The sequence below is a fragment of the Crinia signifera genome, chromosome 11 (assembly GCF_055691185.1).
Source record: "Crinia signifera chromosome 11, ASM5569118v1, whole genome shotgun sequence".
NCBI lineage: Eukaryota > Metazoa > Chordata > Amphibia > Anura > Myobatrachidae > Crinia > Crinia signifera.
The window spans coordinates 85,145,633-85,166,999 of record NC_139227.1 but is presented as its reverse complement, the minus strand read 5'-3'; the positions used below and the strand labels follow the sequence as shown (position 1 = coordinate 85,166,999).

Genomic DNA, 21,367 nt, shown 5'->3' with positions numbered 1-21,367 from the left:
TGGGTGTGTGTTGTAGTGAATGTGGGTGTGTGTTGTACTGTGAGTGGGGTGGTATGTGTGTGTGTTGTGTTGTGTGTATCTGCCGAATGTGTAAGTTTGTGAGGTGTGCTACGTATATATGTGTGTGTAGTGTGCTGTGCTGTGCGTATCCTGGCAATGTTTAAGTGTGTGTGTTCTGTGTGTTTGTTGTACTGTTTTTGGGTGTGTGTTGTAGTGTGTATGGATTTGTATTGTACTGCATGTGGTGTGTTGTGTGTGTGTATCTGTCCAATGTGTAAGTGTGTGAGGTGCTCTACGTATAAATGTGTGTGTTGTGTGCTATGTGTGCGTATGTGGTGTACTGTGTGTGTGCGTTATGTGTGGTACAATGTGTACGTGTGTGTGTTATGCGTGGTCTATGTATATCCTCAATTATTTCCTAATTGTTTAAAGCCTTCACCATAATGTTAGAATGTGTTATTCATACTCAATGACAGCAATGAAATCAGGTGTGGAGTTGTTCCTTTATCAACGGTTTCCCAGATCGTCGATCTTTTCCCCAGAACATCAATGAAGGCAAATTAAAACTTGATGTTTTTTTTAATTTCTAAGTGAAATTTCCCAAAAACGGCTTCGAGGTGCACACCACCGGGTCCAGAGGTATCTTGTTGCCAAATTTGGTGTCTCTGAGTGCCACGGTGTGTCCGCAATGCGACGGACACGCACACACACACACGCACACAGACTCTTCAACTTATTATATAGATTATTAATCTTGTACTGCAAATTGCACAAGTATGCACACAAGTTATATAAGCATGGACAGTTGGTAGAAAAGGTCATCTGTTTTATGACACAAGAATTCAATAAAATGTCCTTGCTAATGACTGATCAAAGAGAAGGGGACAGAGTATATATACTGTATATAATTTCCCCTTCTATTTAAGCTTGCTAATGACTGATCAATCATATATATCACATGTAAAAAATGGCAGATCAAGATGTATCACATGTAAAAAATGGCACATCAAGTGCCAAATTGTATGTGAGCCTCCTGGGGAGCTGCCGGGCGGCTCGCAGGAGAATTGGGACTGAATTGTTCCTAGGACAAGTCAGCCTAATGTGTGGGGGCCTTTAGAGTCCACATATTAAAGTGCAGGACTCGCCCTGAACTGGGACTGCACACACAATATTAAGTCATTCCTTTGGAACAAACCTATAAAGTTTTTGAATTTTGTCTTTTTTATTTTTTCTTGGTATATTTTTTCTTCTATTTCCTGCCATGGCCACTGGAGGAGGGGATTCCTGGATGAGAACCTACTAACGCAAGCAGAATAGGCATCATCTCTCTCACGGATGATGATGCCGACAAAGTTCTATTCGATCAGCTTCTGACACTGAACAGTCTGGTCCCCAGTCAGATTTTTTAGAATCAGGCCCGGGAAACTCCGGGAACAGGTCCAACCGACCTCCAAGAGGAAGAGGCATAGACCACACTCCCACCGTAGAAGACCTAGGCAAACGCAACAGGAAACAGGCCAAGATCTAGTATTTAACCTGTCTGATACAACTTTGACCAAACCTATGTTATCACTCCTTGCTTAAGGACTCTCTTTTGCGCCTACTTGTACACATGACACCTTCGATGCCACAGTCGACCTATATAAATTCAGTTGAAAACTGAGACTACATGAACAATTCGGTGACACTTCTAATACCGAACAAAGATCTAAATTCAGACCTCTGTCTACTTTTGATCCCTCATCCTCTAACTCAAGCATCAAAACTTTTTCCAGAATAGTTTAACAGGATATACAACAATCTCCCATTACACCAAGATACAAAAATCTATCCCCTGATGAGGGGCTGGCACTTAAAACACTTAAGCAAGATCCAAATTTAGTAATACACCCAGCGGACAAAGGGGGAGCCATTGTAATCCAGAACTGGACACAGTACAACGAGGAAATTATTTGTCAACTATCAGACACTCACATCTACAATCTGGTTCAGCAAAATCCAATCCCAGAGTTTAAGAAAAAAGTTGATGCCCTATTGTTGAAAGGACTAACGCACAAGTAGATAACAAAAGAAAACTTTGATTTTCTCACAGCTCCATTTCCAGTCTGTCCGATAATATATACATTACCCAAAATACATAAATCCGAAACCAACCCTAGGCCTATAATATCCTATAGCAGGCCTATAATATCAGCTTGTTCATCTTTACTTCAACCCCTGGCAATTTTCGTGGATCATCATTTACAACCTTTAGTAGTATCCAGCAACACCTATATTCCAGATACCACCAATTTTATAGAGAAATTAAAAGAAGATGACATTACTGAGGCACTACTACTAGCCACAATGGATGACTACTCCCTCTACACTGTTATACCACACAATGATGGACTCAGGGTACTTCGCAAGAAGTTGGATGAGAGATCACAACAAATACCACCAACTGAGTTTCTAGTCGACATGGCCACATTGATACTTACCTGCAATCACTTTCTTTAGAATCAAAAATATTATGTACAAATCTCTGGTATGGCTATGGGCTCCAATGTAGCCCCTTTATATGCCTGTCTATACATGCATGAATACGAAAATCACTTCATCCTGCCAAAGTACCTGGGGCAAATCAAGTTTTATAAATGTTTTATTGACAACGTTATCCTGCTTTGGACAAGTTCTAAGGATGAATTCATCAGGATGGTACACAAACTCAATAACCTTGACAGTCCCATTGACAGTCTCATCAGATTTACACAAAGAGGGTACCACCCTAGGGTCCTAAGCAGATGTCTGGCCACAGCAAGACACAATATGACATCTCAAGAAGCTGATACGACAAATCAAAAAATCTCCACGCGTGATATACCTCATTACCTTCAACCATGCTTCCACACAAATACAGAAAAGTTTGAAGAAGAACTGGTCCATTATTTCCTCTGACACCACACTAAAGTTACAAAGCCATGGTCCACCCATGATGGCCTACAGAAAAGGGTCCAACCTCAAACAACTATTGATGCGACCCACAGTGAACCAAAACTCTGTACAAAAAAATGCCTGGCTATATTCCAAACGTCCTGGTTGCTTCCGTTGTGCTGGCTGCACTACATGCAACAGCATGTCCCCAGGGTCCACGTTTCCCCATCCACATTCAGGCAAGCCAATAAAGATTACATTTTGACTCCATTGTTTAACGGACCATGTTGTTTACCTCTTAACTTGTTCATCTGGTCTAGCCCACATAGGCATGATCACAAATTTTGGGAACGCATGGTGAACTACCGTAACTCTTCAAGGGCAGCTATTAACTCTGGAAATGCTGAGTTGCCCATTCCATGCCACTTCTTAGCTGCAGGCCATCAGACTGCTAGCCATTGCTAGCCCCAATGGCTTGGGGTGGGCCATCAGGTCCTGGTCCTCCGCAGCATCTCAGCATGACAGGTGCCGGGACATCAAGGGGGAGCCACCAGGTCCTGATCCCCAACTGGGTCTTATCACGGCTGACTTCCCCCGCTGGTTCTAAATGCGATCTGCGGGGAGATAGAGAGGGCCGGGGGGGGGAGCTACCAAAGACCTACGCTGGGAATCACATTCCTCGAATGCCGGCTCCAATGATGGTGTAATCTGCGCCGTGGCGCGGGAATGGGCATTACGGTGTGTAATATTATGTGTAATGGGCATTACGGAGTGTGCTATTATGTGTAATGGGCATTACGGAGTGTGATATTATGTGTAATAGGCATTACGGCTTGTAATGTGTGTAATAGGCATTACGGTAAGTAATATTATGTGTAATGGGCATTACGGTGTGTAATAATATGTGTAATGGGCATTATTTATAATACCTTTTATAAAAAAAATTCTGGTGCCTTATAAAATAACGGATAGGGTACGTCAAAGCAGACTAAAAACTACATGTATCTATATGGCAGGATAATGGAAATAAATAAACAGATAAATAAATAGTCAAAATGGAAAATGAAAATAAAAAATAAAAATAAGGAATAAAAATAAAAATACAAAAATGATTCATATAAAAATAGAATATACTCTTCAAAAATATAAGCTATTTAAACCCACATAGAAACTAATTATGTATAACCATAATGGAATATACCAAATATTAAAATCTAGAGTCGATACATAAATATCTATTTGGGGTATATTATGTTCCAATATCACTGACCCATTCAGTGTCTTGAATTTGACTCTTTCTATTTTGGCCATTATTCTCCTTCTAATTAATTGTATTCAATTGACCGATTGATGTTTTAATTAACTAATTAGGTTACTCTTAAGTAGATCTTTGATCAAACTAATCATATATAGGTGTATATATTGTGATCCGAGCAGAATGTCCGTATGCATATTTAATGAGGTCTATCACAACGGGACCCCGGCTTTGCCATGATTTTTGCATTTATTTAATATGTTTTGTCCAGTTGTAATGACCCAGAGATCTAAAACATACTCAATTTGCGCCACATATAACATATAAGCCACATATCAATATGTGGGTCAGCAGCTCCAGACATAGAACACCGAACTTCCGGTCGTTCTTTGCGCTCCAATATGTCGCTCAATTAAGCCACAAGTTCCGGTCTTTACACTTCCGCACTTGACAGGAAGTGCGGCTACACGGTGGTGGCAGAAACGCGCGCCCCACATAACTTCCGTTTACAAGGTACTTAAGTCGGGCCTGGGCAGTCCCAGGTATGGATGCCTTTCCTGCACCATGCTGGTTTGATTTACCCAGTTGGACTCTGATACTTTCAATGTCACCATGAATGTAAGTGTTACTCTATTGTTTTTCCATTTCTTTGTACTGTACTGTGCATCTACTAAATTGTTGTATGCATTGTGCTGTACATTTTATAGGCTCCTTGATAAAGGTCCAGGTATATAGGACCGAAACGTCGGGGCTCTATGGTTCTGTCATTTACTTCAATTGCATCGATGGATTAAAAAAAACCTTTTTTTATATCAAATGGATTGTTCTTTGATATTGGCGAGTGCTCATATCTCTTAAAGAGTATTGGACTGTCTTTGCGGCACAGACATGCCTGTACCCTTTATGTACACCCCACTGTTGCCATTTCTATTAGTATGAGTGCGGTCACCCATTGGACTATACAGTATGTATACACAATATACTGTATACACAATTTGTATATGTGGCATTTACATTTTCTCACACAAAAAGTAAATAGCGACTACTGTAAAAATATCAACATTTTGGTTTTTAATATAACCATTATACGTTGACTGTTATATTAAAAACCAAAACTTTGATATTATTACACTAGTCGCTGTCTACTTTTTGTGTGAAAAAAACGTGAGTGCAACATATACAAATTGGATTTATATGTGACCACCCATATGTTTGAGGTGGCCAATGGGGGCACCCGTTCAAGTTACTTTTGTCATTTGAGTGCTGGTTACTGGACATATATATATATATATATATAGAAGTATATGAAATGGGCACTCACCAAGGTCTTTAAATTCAGCAAATAAGTTTTTATTCATGAAAAGGTAGTACATCCGACGTGACGTGACGTTTCGATCAAAAGATCGTCATCAGGAAAGTAACAACACAGGTAACAGGTATCATTTCCAACAACAGGCAACCTGGTATCCATCCATGGAGGAGATACAACTGTACAGCCTCACCGGGACAGTTTAAATACCCTCATACCGGAAGTGATCACTTCACTTCCTGGTGTAACATCATAAACGGTACCTTTAGCGTGTAAACACATATGGGGAAAACAGGGCGATCTGTAAACATAATCTATACACAGTAAGGGCAGCGGTATGTACCATGTAATAGAGAAAAGACATCGAATAACAACAAAAGCGCTGTTTAGCGCTAATCGCGCTGATCCCGCTGGACCGGAAGTGGAACTGTGCGTTCCACCGGTCTGTGTCGCGGAGAACTTCCGCGTGTCAGAACTGTCTCAGCCCTGCAGCCGCCAGACCGGAAGTAGAACTTGCGTTCCACCGGTCATGGCGAGGGGAGACTTCCGCGTTCCATGGGCAGTCGGGCACGCAGTGAACAGTGGTACAGATACCGGAAGTTCAACTTGCGTTCCAATACATCAAATGGGCGCAGCAACATGTGATCCATCAATGGTGACAAGTAAACAACTCAGTACAAAGGGAACCAATCAGCGGGGTGCAAGGGATATTAAGCAAAGATGATGTTTGGGTATTTAGAAACCAGCCCGGGTGGCCTCACTAAAACTGGCATAGTATAAACAAATTACATATATTTGCCCATATATCACCACTTGTTGATATAAAGAGCAAGTAAACAAAAATACATAAAAAATATATACATAAATATACATAACATCTATATTGAAAAAGTGACACGTATGTCCAAAATATATGTACAGTGTGCATTTTTATAATTTTATGATTATTATATTTTTATAATTTTGAAATTTAACGGTGTATAAAGTACCCCAAAGGGGTCAAAAACAATTGGCACCACATGTGTGGGTATGACACAAGTGCATCGTACTCACACTCGGAACTGTATATACAACAAAGTAAATCAACAAATAAATAAATGTAGAAATAATACAAAAAAGAGAGAATGACCCGGAGACACCAAATCCAACTTCAAAAAGCAACAAAATTCAAACCAAGGCGACTGGAAAAATAACCATAAAAATGAAAAAACAGGAAAAGGGTATCAGAGGTTATTATCGCAAGAAAATGGATAATGGATTCGCCTCGTTTAGGCCTTTAGGGGCAATAGTGCCTAGTTCGAAAATCCATTTAGCTTCTCTTTTTCTGAGCATAGTATCTCTATCACCACCTCTCACTGGTTTAGGGATATGGTCTATCAGCATACATCGGAGGCTGGCCACACTATGGCCAAATTTTGCAAAATGTTTAGCAACCGGTTTGTCCGAAGTTTTTGCAAGAATCGCTGCCCTAATGGTGGTCCTATGATTAGCCATCCTCTCTCGAAAGTCCCGTTTAGTCAGGCCCACATAATATAGCCCACATGGGCAAATAAGAATGTATATAACGTAATCCATTCTACAGTGGAGCCGGTGCCTGATGAGGATCTTCTTCCCACTGTGTGGGTGGGCAAACGATGGTCCTGTCATCAAGGACCTGCACGTAGTGCAGTCGCTGCATCTAAAACAACCGTTCTTAGGTCGAGGGAACCAGGTGCCTGTATCCACAGCAGGTTGGCAGAGAGGTCTCATCAATAAATCTTTCAGATTGCTTCCTCGTCTGTATGCACACATAGGAGGTACCTTACTAACACCAGCAAACGCTGGGTCTGTGGCAATTATTGGCCAAAACGTGGAACGCAAGTTCTACTTCCGGTCTGGCGGCTGCAGGGCTGAGACAGTTCTGACACGCGGAAGTTCTCCGCGACACAGACCGGTGGAACGCACAGTTCCACTTCCGGTCCAGCGGGATCAGCGCGATTAGCGCTAAACAGCGCTTTTGTTGTTATTCGATGTCTTTTCTCTATTACATGGTACATACCGCTGCCCTTACTGTGTATAGATTATGTTTACAGATCGCCCTGTTTTCTCCATATGTGTTTACACGCTAAAGGTACCGTTTATGATGTTACACCAGGAAGTGAAGTGATCACTTCCGGTATGAGGGTATTTAAACTGGCCCGGTGAGGCTGTACAGTTGTATCTCCTCCATGGATGGATACCAGGTTGCCTGTTGTTGGAAATGATACCTGTTACCTGTGTTGTTACTTTCCTGATGACGATCTTTTGATCGAAACGTCACGTCACGTCGGATGTACTACCTTTTCATGAATAAAAACTTATTTGCTGAATTTAAAGACCTTGGTGAGTGCCCATTTCATATACTTCTATATCCATTGTGATGTTCATTCATCTGTTGGAGCACCCCCTATGACAACAATCTACCCCGAGTGCGGACCCTCCCAAATATTTATATGGTGGTCTCTCCAGATCCGGAGTGATACACCTTGTGCCCAGCACCGACCTCTTCTTACCCCGTTGGGTTAAAAACCAAACCACGGACTACCGGATCCCCCCTGGAGGACATTTACTGTTTTTCCACTAACTGGCATTCTATTTTTATATTTATTTTTATTTTTATTATTTTTTCTTCATTTTTGCATTTTTTCTTTTTTGCATTTTTTCATTTTTTGCGTTTTTTTGTTTTGTTACATGTCCTGAGGGTCACTCTCTCACCTGGGTACGTTTTCAACTGTTGTGTTGGGACCATTGCTGTATATATTACTGATTTATGTAGCTAGGTATGTCTCAGGGTGTACCTACACATATATTGGATGAAGCGTTGTACCGCCAGGTTGAGAACAATGTAGTATCTCTCACAGATGATGATGCAGAGAAAGTGTTGTTCAATGCTCTAGAGTTCTCAAAATTACCTGATGATACCCCCAATGATCTGTATTTCAGACTACACAAGCTCAAGAAACGTGAAGTAGAATTGACCCTTCACGGCCAATTCCTCTCCGAGTATTATAGGAGCAAGAGAATACCAAGGGGATTCAGGGTGTCCAACACCCCCACCATCGGGCGCAACAACCTAGCGTTCTGCGCTAGATGGTGTGGGGTGCTGAATAAGTGTGCCCTGGATCTCATGGTACTAGTGATCGAGGAGGTTGGGGTAGAATTGTGTAAAATTAGAGCTGAGATTGAAGAATTTAATTCCAAATATTTGGCAACACTTTTGTCTGACAAAAAGAGTAAGTGGACTGAAAAACTTAAGGAACAGATAGGTACCTTCGAACAAGAATTAGTGGCGTTCAAGAGACGCAAATTGGCCACAGTTAATAGTGACTATACTTCCCATCAAGTCTATAGGTGGCTAAAGGGAGATTCAGGCCCTAATAGGAACCGCTTTAGACAAAATCGATTTAGACAACAATATTCATCGACCTCTGCGTCCAATTCCGACTCCGAGAGAGGGGATAACGACCAGAGACTTAAAAAACCCCCCTCTGGGTCTTTTTCTCGGGATACCCGGGCAAAAAACCGAGGGAGACCGGGGGACGTACAAGATACCCCTCAAGAAGAGGTGGGTATAATAAGAAGAAGGCGAGGCAGGAATCCCAAATGATGGATTCAGTGATTAACTTGTCGAGTCATCCGCTAACTAATAGCGAGACCAAATTATTATCCTTTGGTTTTTCGTTCGTACCTACTTGTGACCAAAAACCTTTTCAGTCCACTGTTGATCACTATAAGTTTGGGCGTAAGCTCAGACTTAGAGAATTTTTTAAGGGTGGTTTAAATACTACTGAGATACCTTTGTTCAAGCAACCAAGTATGTTTGACCCACCTAGTGCCAACCCCAGTGTAAAAACGTTTCTGAGACTTACTGATTGTTCGAGGGATCCGCCCTCCTCACGTCCACAATTCCATAATCTACAGACGCCTGAACGTGAAGCCTTAAAATCCTTGATGGCCAACGACTCCCTGGTCTTTAGACAGGCCGACAAGGGGGGTGCGTTGGTCATCCAGGATTGGGCAGATTACGACAAAGAAATTCTTAGGCAATTGAATGACAACCTGGTATACCAATGCCTTCCAGGGGACCCTGGGATGCAGGTCAAAAAAGAGATTGATAACACTCTGGACTTAGCAATGTCTGCAGGTTGGATTGATGAAAACGTGTGTGGTTTTTTGAAGGTGGACTATCCCATTTGTCCCATAATCTATACAATGCCGAAAATCCACAAAAGCATGACGGATCCCCCTGGCCGACCAATAATTTCGGCCCGGGGATCCGTCCTGCAGCCTTTGGCACGTTTTGTGGATTTTCACCTGCAACCTTATGTTACCAGAACCTCGAGTTACCTGCGTGATACTGGTGATTTATTACAAAGCATTAAGAGGATTCCAGCCATACCCCCTGAAGCTATTTTAGTGACAATGGATGTCGCATCCTTGTACACCGTGATTCCGCATGAGGCGGGCCTTGATGTGATCAGACATACACTGCAGGATGAGTTACGTGGAGGTCCCCCCACGGAGTTTCTAGTTGATTTAACCACAATGGTTTTAACGAAAAATTATTTTCTGTACAAAGATAAATATTTTGTGCAAAAGACTGGCACCGCAATGGGGTCAAATTTGGCACCTGCGTACGCCAACTTGTACATGGCCTGTTATGAACAGCAGTACATCTTCCCCGCCTATGGCACTAATATATTTTATTATCGTCGATATATAGACGATGTTTTTTTGATTTGGCTGGGAAGTGAGAGTGACCTGAGGGACATGCTTTTTTGTTTGAATGGCCTGGAGACACCGATCCGCTTCACTTTTTCTTTTAGTTGTTTTGAGATTAATTTTCTTGATGTAACACTTTTCAAAGATGGATGTGGTCTAGGGTCTAGACTTTACCGCAAGGACACAGACAGGAATTCTCTCCTTCATGCAACGAGCCACCACCCTCCCCATTTGAAAGAAAACTTACCAGTGTCTCAGTTTTTAAGAGTTCTAAGGAACAACACGGCCACAACAACGATGGAAGAACAGATTGGAGAGATGTACTCCAGGTTTAAAGAACGTGGCTATTCTGACACCACCCTCTCTAGATGCCTCACCAAGGCAAGGTCCAAAAATTCAGCAGATCAACCTGTACCGAGTGCAGCTGACATGAAACCAAGAATGATTTATGCCAACAATTTCGACACAGGTGCACACACTAGGAAAAAGAAGCTATCCAAGTTTTGGCCAATAATTGCCACAGACCCAGCGTTTGCTGGTGTTAGTAAGGTACCTCCTATGTGTGCATACAGACGAGGAAGCAATCTGAAAGATTTATTGATGAGACCTCTCTGCCAACCTGCTGTGGATACAGGCACCTGGTTCCCTCGACCTAAGAACGGTTGTTTTAGATGCAGCGACTGCACTACGTGCAGGTCCTTGATGACAGGACCATCGTTTGCCCACCCACACAGTGGGAAGAAGATCCTCATCAGGCACCGGCTCCACTGTAGAATGGATTACGTTATATACATTCTTATTTGCCCATGTGGGCTATATTATGTGGGCCTGACTAAACGGGACTTTCGAGAGAGGATGGCTAATCATAGGACCACCATTAGGGCAGCGATTCTTGCAAAAACTTCGGACAAACCGGTTGCTAAACATTTTGCAAAATTTGGCCATAGTGTGGCCAGCCTCCGATGTATGCTGATAGACCATATCCCTAAACCAGTGAGAGGTGGTGATAGAGATACTATGCTCAGAAAAAGAGAAGCTAAATGGATTTTCGAACTAGGCACTATTGCCCCTAAAGGCCTAAACGAGGCGAATCCATTATCCATTTTCTTGCGATAATAACCTCTGATACCCTTTTCCTGTTTTTTCATTTTTATGGTTATTTTTCCAGTTGCCTTGGTTTGAATTTTGTTGCTTTTTGAAGTTGGATTTGGTGTCTCCGGGTCATTCTCTCTTTTTTGTATTATTTCTACATTTATTTATTTGTTGATTTACTTTGTTGTATATACAGTTCCGAGTGTGAGTACGATGCACTTGTGTCATACCCACACATGTGGTGCCAATTGTTTTTGACCCCTTTGGGGTACTTTATACACCGTTAAATTTCAAAATTATAAAAATATAATAATCATAAAATTATAAAAATGCACACTGTACATATATTTTGGACATACGTGTCACTTTTTCAATATAGATGTTATGTATATTTATGTATATATTTTTTATGTATTTTTGTTTACTTGCTCTTTATATCAACAAGTGGTGATATATGGGCAAATATATGTAATTTGTTTATACTATGCCAGTTTTAGTGAGGCCACCCGGGCTGGTTTCTAAATACCCAAACATCATCTTTGCTTAATATCCCTTGCACCCCGCTGATTGGTTCCCTTTGTACTGAGTTGTTTACTTGTCACCATTGATGGATCACATGTTGCTGCGCCCATTTGATGTATTGGAACGCAAGTTGAACTTCCGGTATCTGTACCACTGTTCACTGCGTGCCCGACTGCCCATGGAACGCGGAAGTCTCCCCTCGCCATGACCGGTGGAACGCAAGTTCTACTTCCGGTCTGGCGGCTGCAGGGCTGAGACAGTTCTGACACGCGGAAGTTCTCCGCGACACAGACCGGTGGAACGCACAGTTCCACTTCCGGTCCAGCGGGATCAGCGCGATTAGCGCTAAACAGCGCTTTTGTTGTTATTCGATGTCTTTTCTCTATTACATGGTACATACCGCTGCCCTTACTGTGTATAGATTATGTTTACAGATCGCCCTGTTTTCTCCATATGTGTTTACACGCTAAAGGTACCGTTTATGATGTTACACCAGGAAGTGAAGTGATCACTTCCGGTATGAGGGTATTTAAACTGGCCCGGTGAGGCTGTACAGTTGTATCTCCTCCATGGATGGATACCAGGTTGCCTGTTGTTGGAAATGATACCTGTTACCTGTGTTGTTACTTTCCTGATGACGATCTTTTGATCGAAACGTCACGTCACGTCGGATGTACTACCTTTTCATGAATAAAAACTTATTTGCTGAATTTAAAGACCTTGGTGAGTGCCCATTTCATATACTTCTATATCCATTGTGATGTTCATTCATCTGTTGGAGCACCCCCTATGACAACAATCTACCCCGAGTGCGGACCCTCCCAAATATATATATATATATATATATATATATATATATATATTTATTAAGTTTCTTATATAGCGCATACATATTCCGCAGCGCTTTAAAGAGAATATTTGAACATTCACATCAGTCCCTGCCCCAGTGGAGCTTACAATCTGTATTCCCTACCACATGTACACACACACACAGACATTCTAGGGTTAATTTTTGTTGGAAGCCAATTAACCTGTCTGTATATTTTTGGATTGTGGGAGGAAACCGGAGTATCTGGAGTAAACCCATGCAAGCACGGGGAGAATATACAAACTCCGCACAGTTAGAGCCATGGTGGGAATTTAACCCATGACCTCAGTGCTGTGAGGCAGAAATGCTAACCATTACACCATCCGTGCATATATATACACATACATACATACATACATACATACATACATACATACATAAGCAAAAATATATTTTCTTCTCAGCATGTACAACAAAAGGAATGCTAATGTGAACTTTGTTGACATCGCCCTTGTTTGTGCCTGACAGAGGAATTTTGCTGCCAGTTTAAGATGTATTTGTACCTTTGGCCAGCAACAGTCCTGTGCAGGGAAAATTCCTGCTAGTTGACGGGAAGAATGAACAGGGGGTGGCCTGTTGCTGGGGCCCCTTGGGGCCACATCACTGTTTGGGGTCCATATCCTAGAGAAAGGAATGGAGAATGGACCTTACCTAAAGGGAAAAACAAAACAATGAAGCAATACAGAATGGTTGTGTAGCCATTTCACTAACATCAAAATAAATCACAATGTACTGTATAATGCTGTTTTCAGACTGCAAATGTGGGGTCACACCTGGTATTAGGACACAGGTCCATCCTGGGAGCGACCCTGCATTCACTGACATCACTGGGAAGGCAGGGCAGAGTGGCGGCACATCACCGGGGGTAGGGGAGGAGGTAGCACTTTCAGCTGATGCTGCCTACTCCCTATGGTGTTAATGGGACCCAGGTCACTCGACCCAGGGTATCCATTCACACTGCCCAGCAACTTGTGTCTGACCCGAGTAAACCCTTCTTTTAACCCGGGTCGGATTGCCAGGTGAAGCCTGGAGGGGCTTTATTGAGCGGATTCCCAAACCCTCAGGTACCCCGTCCAAGGCTGACCAGTCATGGTGAGCATGGTACGGCCGGGAGACCCTACATAAAAAGTGTCCTCCGGCTGTGGCATGACACCATGGTCGGTTGAAGCCCATTACTGGTTCCAAAATATGGGGGACCCATGTTTTTTTGCCCCCCTCCCCCGTTTTTTTGGAACCAGGACTGGTCCAAGAGATCGGGGCTGGTTTCAGAAATACGGGGGACCCCTACTCTTTTTGTCCCCCATATTTTTGGAACCAGGTCCGGCTCAATGAGTCCTGGGGCTGGTTAAGGTTACTTTCATGTCTTAAAAAATTGCACATATCTAAAAATTTTCATATTATCATTACTAAAAAATCGCACCTGTCCACTAATTCGCACATTTTCATGACTAAAAATCGCACCATATCGCACTTTTCACCTGCAAATTCACATTTCATTAAATAGTCGCTTTTTTTGCGATTTCGGAAAATGCGATAATGTGCGATTTCAGAACCTTACTAAAAATTGCATCCCATTTAATGTCACCCCATGTGTCTTATTAGTGTGTTCAGGGCCACCACTAGTAATGCGCCCCCCCCCTCCCCCCACCTCACGCACACCCCCCACTCCCCTCTCACGTGCCGGCACCCAGCCTCCCCCTACTCCCCCCACAATTACTATTACTTACATGCAGCGGCGGCAGTGCAGCATCTTCTCCCTCCGGGCGTCGGGACTCGGATGGAGCACTCACTGCACAGTGCAGCCTGCAGAGCGCCGAGCCCCTCTGCATCCTAGGCCCGGCACTCTTCAGGCTGCACTGTGTATTGTGTGTGCCTGACCGCCGGGTGGCATTGTGCGGGTGCGGGGGGGGGGGGGGGGGTGGTGCCGTGCCACTGTAGGCAGCTGCCCGCGCCCCTCCAGAGGCAGGGGCCCAGGACAGCTGTACCCCTCGCACCCCCCTGTCGGCGGCCCTGAGTGTTATTATTTGTTCGCTTTAGATCACAGAATTATGTCTATGACACTGCAATTATATGTGAGTTTTTAAATGAGTTAAATAGGAAAAAACTGTATGTAGTTTAATATACAAAAAATTACTTGTCTATCGCCTTAGATGAAATAGAAATATACCTGCTATGGTTGTAATAGCTGAAAACCATTGTGCACCATGATTGGAGCCGAGGAAATGTCTGTTCCTCAGCCAGGAACTATAGGTAGGAAAAGAGGATAATGTACTGGGCAGGTTCTTAAACCATTTTATAAATAAAAAAATATAACTAAATATGATAAAAAAAATATTTTGCATAGATTTTAAAAGTCTAATCTTTTATACTGTAAGTGATGGAATACATGCATATGACTGGCAGACGGGTTGCCCGTGGTCAGAATACCGGCACTGGCATCCCGATGCAAGGAACCCTGTAATGTTTCCGGGAAGTACAGTATCCTCACATTCCTTCTACACCCACTTACCCTCCCTTCCTACAGCCTAACCCTAACCTTTACCACCATCCACAGCCAAACCCTAACCCTTCCCATTAGTGCTTAACCCCTAACCTTCCAACCTCCAGCCACACAGTAACCCGCCCCATATACTTAAGATTGGGATACCAGCAGTCAGGATTCCAGCATCAGCATCTCAATCATTGTATGCATTTTGGCAGCGGTCTTCTGCCCACAAGTCAGGTTTCCAGCATCAGCATTTTGACTAATTAGATTTTAATTTGCTTAATTATGTTATTTGTGGAGCTTCAATACTAATACCACTTGTGCAAGCTTACAACATATATTACATTTAGATGTTTATCAATCTCTTTTATTATATTCATGGGAGTTCTGTGTGTCCTGTAGTGTTTTACTAGTGTGCGCTGTTTTACACTGGTGTCAGCGTCTACGTTGCACCCCATACAGCATTCAATTGTTATAATAATGCTTCTGTTTTTATGCCCCTTATAATAAATTCATTGGAGTTCAATGGATTTTACTAAAGTACATTTATTGGGGGCCAATTGTTGCTGCCACATTCAGTTCAGTGTGAAAACAATTTCTGTTGATGCCAGCATCTGTGTGCTGTCTTGCAGCCTGGACACATTGGGTTCACGCTCCGTCACATCAGCGTTCAGTGCTGCTGTCGTGGGAACCGGTGGTGAGGCGGCGGGGTCTCGGGGGGAGCTCCGGTTGAAGGGGATGCGTGTGCACGCGCATCCCCTTCCGGGGGCTGGCGGCTTGCGATCCGACCGCCAGCCCCTGCAAAGGGGCTCTATATAACTATATTAACTATATAACTATATTAACTATATAACTCTAAAAAAATAACTAAATAGTGAATACTTTGCAATTAATACAAAGAAGCACTCTATGCGGAATAGAAAAACTCGTACTCTAAAGAAATCAGCATTTTGACTGCCTGCATTCTGGCGGAGGGGATGTTAAGTGCATCCCTTCTGAAAAATAGGTTAACTCATCTGTGCATGATTAAAGATATCCATAAAACAAAACATTACCTCTTGGTTTTATTTTAGTAATGGAGCTGTGGAACCATGATTTAAAAAAATATTTTGAGTAACCATGAGTTACCAAGAGTAACCAAGAGTTAAAAAAAAAAATATAACATTCTTGACTGTAGAGTTGGGATTTACAAGTGATCATCATAGAACGTAGTGACAATTTTATATAAATGTTGTATATTATTCTACTATTATACTAGTGTTAACACATTGTCTATTTACTCTTTTTTTAAGCCAGGAGAATCAAAGTTCTTGTCAGATGACAACTGCACCCGGTACAATTGTATTCTGATTGGAGGAAGCTTTGTAACATCATCTACTAAACAAACTTGTCCGCGCGTTAGCAAGAAGGAATGTGCTTCTGTGAGTCTTATGGATTTAAACTGGAATTTAACAACATCATAATTTAGGAAAATATGTTTATCTACAGTGCCAAACACATAGCGTAGGGGTGGAGCCACTTAGCACATATAAACATAATTTTCCTGGAGACCAGCCACGCTGTGCCTGTGCGTATTAAACCACCATGCGGCACCTAAACCTCAGCATTAAGCTTCACTGTTCTTCTATGCCCACTCCCAACTCCCATTGGCTAGAGTTAGGGGAAGCCTTAGATGGAGGAGTGAAGCTTTATCTTGAGTCACAGGTGCTGCACAGCACATTAATACATAGATCAGCCAATCCCTGGGATAACCGTGTGTGTGTGTGTGTCTGTGTGTGAATTAAATGGAATATGACTACAAGATTACAGTAGGTTATTCAAAAAATGCTGTAGCAAGAGCATTTTTGCTGCAGAAAGTACATACAATAAAATAAACAACTGGAGGAAAAAGTTTTTTTTTTTAAATTATTGTTAGGCTACTTCCTTATTTTCAGATTAGCATCAATTTTGTCAAGCTTGTATGTTCTTCTCTTATACGTGTTCTTATAACAAACAATAGGGAAGGATGTATAAGCCTGATAAAGTGGTGATGAATTGGCAGTTGATAATGCACCAGCCAATCAGCTCATACTGTAACTGTCCTTTTTCAAACACATCGGATTTGCTGGTACATTACCACCTGCTGCTTTATCACCACTTTATCACTTTATCAGGCTTAATATATCTGCTCCAATAGCCTGTATAGAAAGACTGTACAGGTTCCACAATATAGAATGATATAAAAGGTGTGTAAGTTATCCCTTGTAGAAACTGACATGAGGATTGTTAAGAAAAATAAATAAATACATTGATTACTCTGCAATTTTTTGATGAGTAATTATCATTGATGAGTAAAAATCAATGTTTTGGCAGAAACCCATATGTATCCCACTTTTTTCCCATTTGGGGTAACCCCTCTTTCCCTCCATCGATTCATAACCCTTCATATGGTCATTGGAGAGATAAGGGCTTAGATCTATCAAATAAAGTGTTTGACCCAGGTGGAAATATGCTAACATTTCTAGAACGGGATGGTTGTTTCTCTCTTCCCTCTAATCATAGATTTATGTATTTTCCAACGAGACATTATCTGTCCTCTATTAAAACACCAATCCCATTAAGTACTATCCCTATATCACTATCTAAGGTCATTTCTGTCGATTCACTTTTAAACTTTAATATGCACAAACCATATAAAATTCAATATTTATATAAGTTGGTCAGGGTAAAAAGTTACTCCACTCATTCACAATGGAACCTCCTATTAGAAAAATGGAAACAGGATATACCAGATCTTAATAATTTACCTGACATTACCTGCCTTCATAATAGTTCCTTAAAAACCCTAAACTCAGTATACTTACAGGAGGTATACCTAAGAACTATCCATAGGGCATACATATATCCAGGGCCGGTGCAAGGCACCGGAGCGCCCCAGGTGAGGGGGGGTGGGGTGCCTACAGGTGGGGGGGGGGGTACCTGCAGCGCTGTGTGATCTGGCGGCGGGGTCCCTGCATTGATGCGCGCTATCCGGCAGCCAGGCGGCGGCGCGGGAAGCGCTGATGGGTTTGAAAATTTGCTGCACGCTGATTGGCTGGATCTCAGCCAATCAGCATGCGGAATGTTTTCAAACATGAATTCATTATTCGCTATATAGAAATCAATTTATTATGGATTCATCTTTGTCCCTTCCCTCCTTCCCTACAGTATGTCTGTCTTTTGTCAAATATTCTTTTATATTTTGTTTGTATGGTCTGTATGTTTATTTTTCATTTTTGTTATTTGCTTAATTATAATGTATACAGTACATTTCATATAAATTACATGTTGTCATTATTGGCAGTTTCAAGACTGAAAACATTCACCTTAAATGTTTTCGATATTATAAATCCTGCCGAAATATCTCTCTCTTTACATGTTTTGAGTATACATATTTTGTGTCTGTATCGCTTTCTTTTTATGAAAAACTTTTAAACATAGAACATTTAAAAAAAAAAGTTTTATATATAAACTAAATGTTTTTATAGGGTTATTACATTTGAACGTAAGATATTTCTTTTTTTGTCTTTTTCATTGCCTATCTGTGTGCTCCGTTTTTACCATTTTACAATTCTGCAGAGATCCTTCCAAATCAATAAAAAAATATTTGTATTATTGTGTTTTACTTTATAAATAACATGATCAAAGTGATCAAGCCAGATCTTAAGTGAAATAAAACTCCAGAAGTCAACCAGACGTTGGATATGACATTAGAAAAGTGTATATGCTCACAAGACCTCTGGTTTCATCCAAGCCTGGTCATCTGGTCTTGTCAAAATATTTGTAGCCATGCTAAATAATCATGAAACCCATTTGAAATGAATTAGACCAATAAAGAAATACGTACACTCCATGACAAAGTTTACATACCCGGGATAAACAAAACTTGTTTCTTTTATTTGTAGCAGTTAGACAGCATACAGATTTGACAGCTTGGCAATGCACAAGTTACAGCATGGCAGGTTTTCCAGCACACAATACACAGGCTTCACAGATGGGTACAACACTCCAGAGGACTCTAGCATACAGTAGTACCCACATCCCAAGCTTACTACCCAGCCTCGAACTGTTGATGGGATTCCTGGCCATCTTGTGTTCAGCAGGGCTGCCACTAGAAATTGTGGTGCCCGGGACTGATCTCTAGTCTGCACCCCCCCCCCCCACCCCCTCACTTGCCGCCCGGCTCTGCTGGTCACTTGGGGGAGCAGAGTAAAGTTAAGCAAAGAGAAGCGCAGGGTCCCCCACCTTCCTTTCTGCTGTGCTGCCCCAGCTGAATCCCACTGATTCCAGAGTGTAGTCTTCTCTTCCACCTTTGGACACTGGCGGCCATTTAAAATATGGCACCGACTTTAAAGCCAATCGGGGTTCAAGGCCCAGCAGCCAATCAGAGCGGCATTCGGGGTGTGTGGTGGGCAGAATGAGTGGCCCAGGACAGCTGTGCCCACAGCACCCCCTTGATGGTAGCCCTCGTGTTCAGAGACACAATCCTTTCAGCAGATGATTTCAGCACAGGAAAAATTGGGCAGGTGTGTATGGTTAGATGTTATATCTGTGTCATAAGACTCCAGTAAGATTGTGTGAACAATCTGGTCTGGAGTTAGATCCCCGGAAAACTGAACAAGTGTGTACATACCTTAAGAGATTTTTTATTCTGAGTTTTGTGATTCTTATATACGAAACAATATTTTTTAAAATATAAGAAAATGGGAATTCATATTTTTCTTACATACAGTACTTGCTAAGTTTATAACTATGTTATTAAGGTCACACTTGTGTCTTGCAGAGACAGCTTGTAAAGGCACCTGATGGCTGCTGTAATATATGCAAAGGTAAAATTAATTTAATAGTAATTAATAACATTATCATCTACTGGAAGGGTAGCTAAGTACATAAAGGTGCAGAACAAAGATTAGTGGTTAATCTGTTAACTACTATATCTGGAAATAGTCCACTCAATGGTACAGATCACACTGGACTTCTTCCATATTTATCTGGGAATCACTTCCCCCATAATATCTGTGCATAAAGAATGAGAAAAGACAATAAAATGGTACATTTTTGCACATAAAACAATTTCTTACATTTACATAAAAAGAAAACCTCACAGGCACTCACCTTACATAGGTTATATACAATCACATAAAAGGTTTCTTTGGAAATCTCGATCTTAATGTGACTCTGTTGGTTGGCCTCTGCCCTCTTCGTCCAAATACATAGTTGCATACATGTGATAGTCTTTTTCAGGGATACTAATTCCAATGTTACTCACAGAGCCACAGATGTTATAGAAAACAAAAATGAGTTGATACAAATAAAAATTATTAATTAAAAAGTGGGATTTCTTCACACTTCAAAATAACATAGGGAGAGCATACCCCTCACCAAAAGAAGGAAACTCATCCAAAGCGAGCTTATATGGGCATACACAGTAGGAAATAGGCTCAAACCTGACTCCTAAAACCTTGGCATATTATGTATCAGCCGCAAAGCTGTGGTAGGGTCAGAGTTATGCACACTTGAACGGACCTTCCATGGTGAGACTTGCACAGTGTTGGATTTCACTCTGTTTGGATGGCGGCTATCTGATGGCAGACCTCTGTAAATTTGGACTGCAGCAATTAGGTCTGAATTAGGCCCCATATCATTGCCTAACTTCACCACACAGCATTCATTTACTATATCTACCTCCCCAAACTACTTCCCTACAGCCCACTGCATGTCTGCCACCACATCTGTACATACACTGCATTTAACATACAATAAAGTAGTTCTTGCACTATATTACTGTAATGTATTTCAATGGAGAACCTCACTCGCGCACAATGATGATTTTCAAAAGCGACATCTGGTGGCCGAACATAAGCATTACAATCACTGACAACTTCATCTGCCGCACCATCAAGCGAATGTCTGCCCCCGCTGCATGCCAAATTTCCATGCAGCGCTGCAAATGGATGTTTTGCATAGACAAACATTCGCATGCTTGCATGCGTGCCTGAAATCATTCGATGGTTGCAGACCATCAAATGATTTCTGGCATGCTTCCAAATCTAAGTCCGTCTCTGCTAACTTAGATCTGCAGCACCCAGCTGGAGAACTGGGTGGGCATCTGACGTCCGGTTACATCATTCGCCCACCCCTAGAAGCCAGGTGCCCACGTTCGCA

At 41.9% G+C, this 21,367-nt stretch overlaps 1 protein-coding gene across 1 annotated transcript in view; it reads left to right on the top strand.

Annotated features, from left to right (window-relative positions):
- LOC146045090 (intestinal mucin-like protein) overlaps positions 1 to 21,367 on the top strand; it is a 111,672-nt gene that overhangs the window by 83,061 nt on the left and 7,244 nt on the right. Inside the window, exons 9-10 of the mRNA XM_083163773.1 lie at positions 16,477 to 16,605; positions 19,986 to 20,031. Of these exons, the coding sequence (XP_083019899.1) occupies positions 16,477 to 16,605; positions 19,986 to 20,031 (175 nt within the window). The remainder of the gene's footprint in view (positions 1 to 16,476; positions 16,606 to 19,985; positions 20,032 to 21,367) is intronic.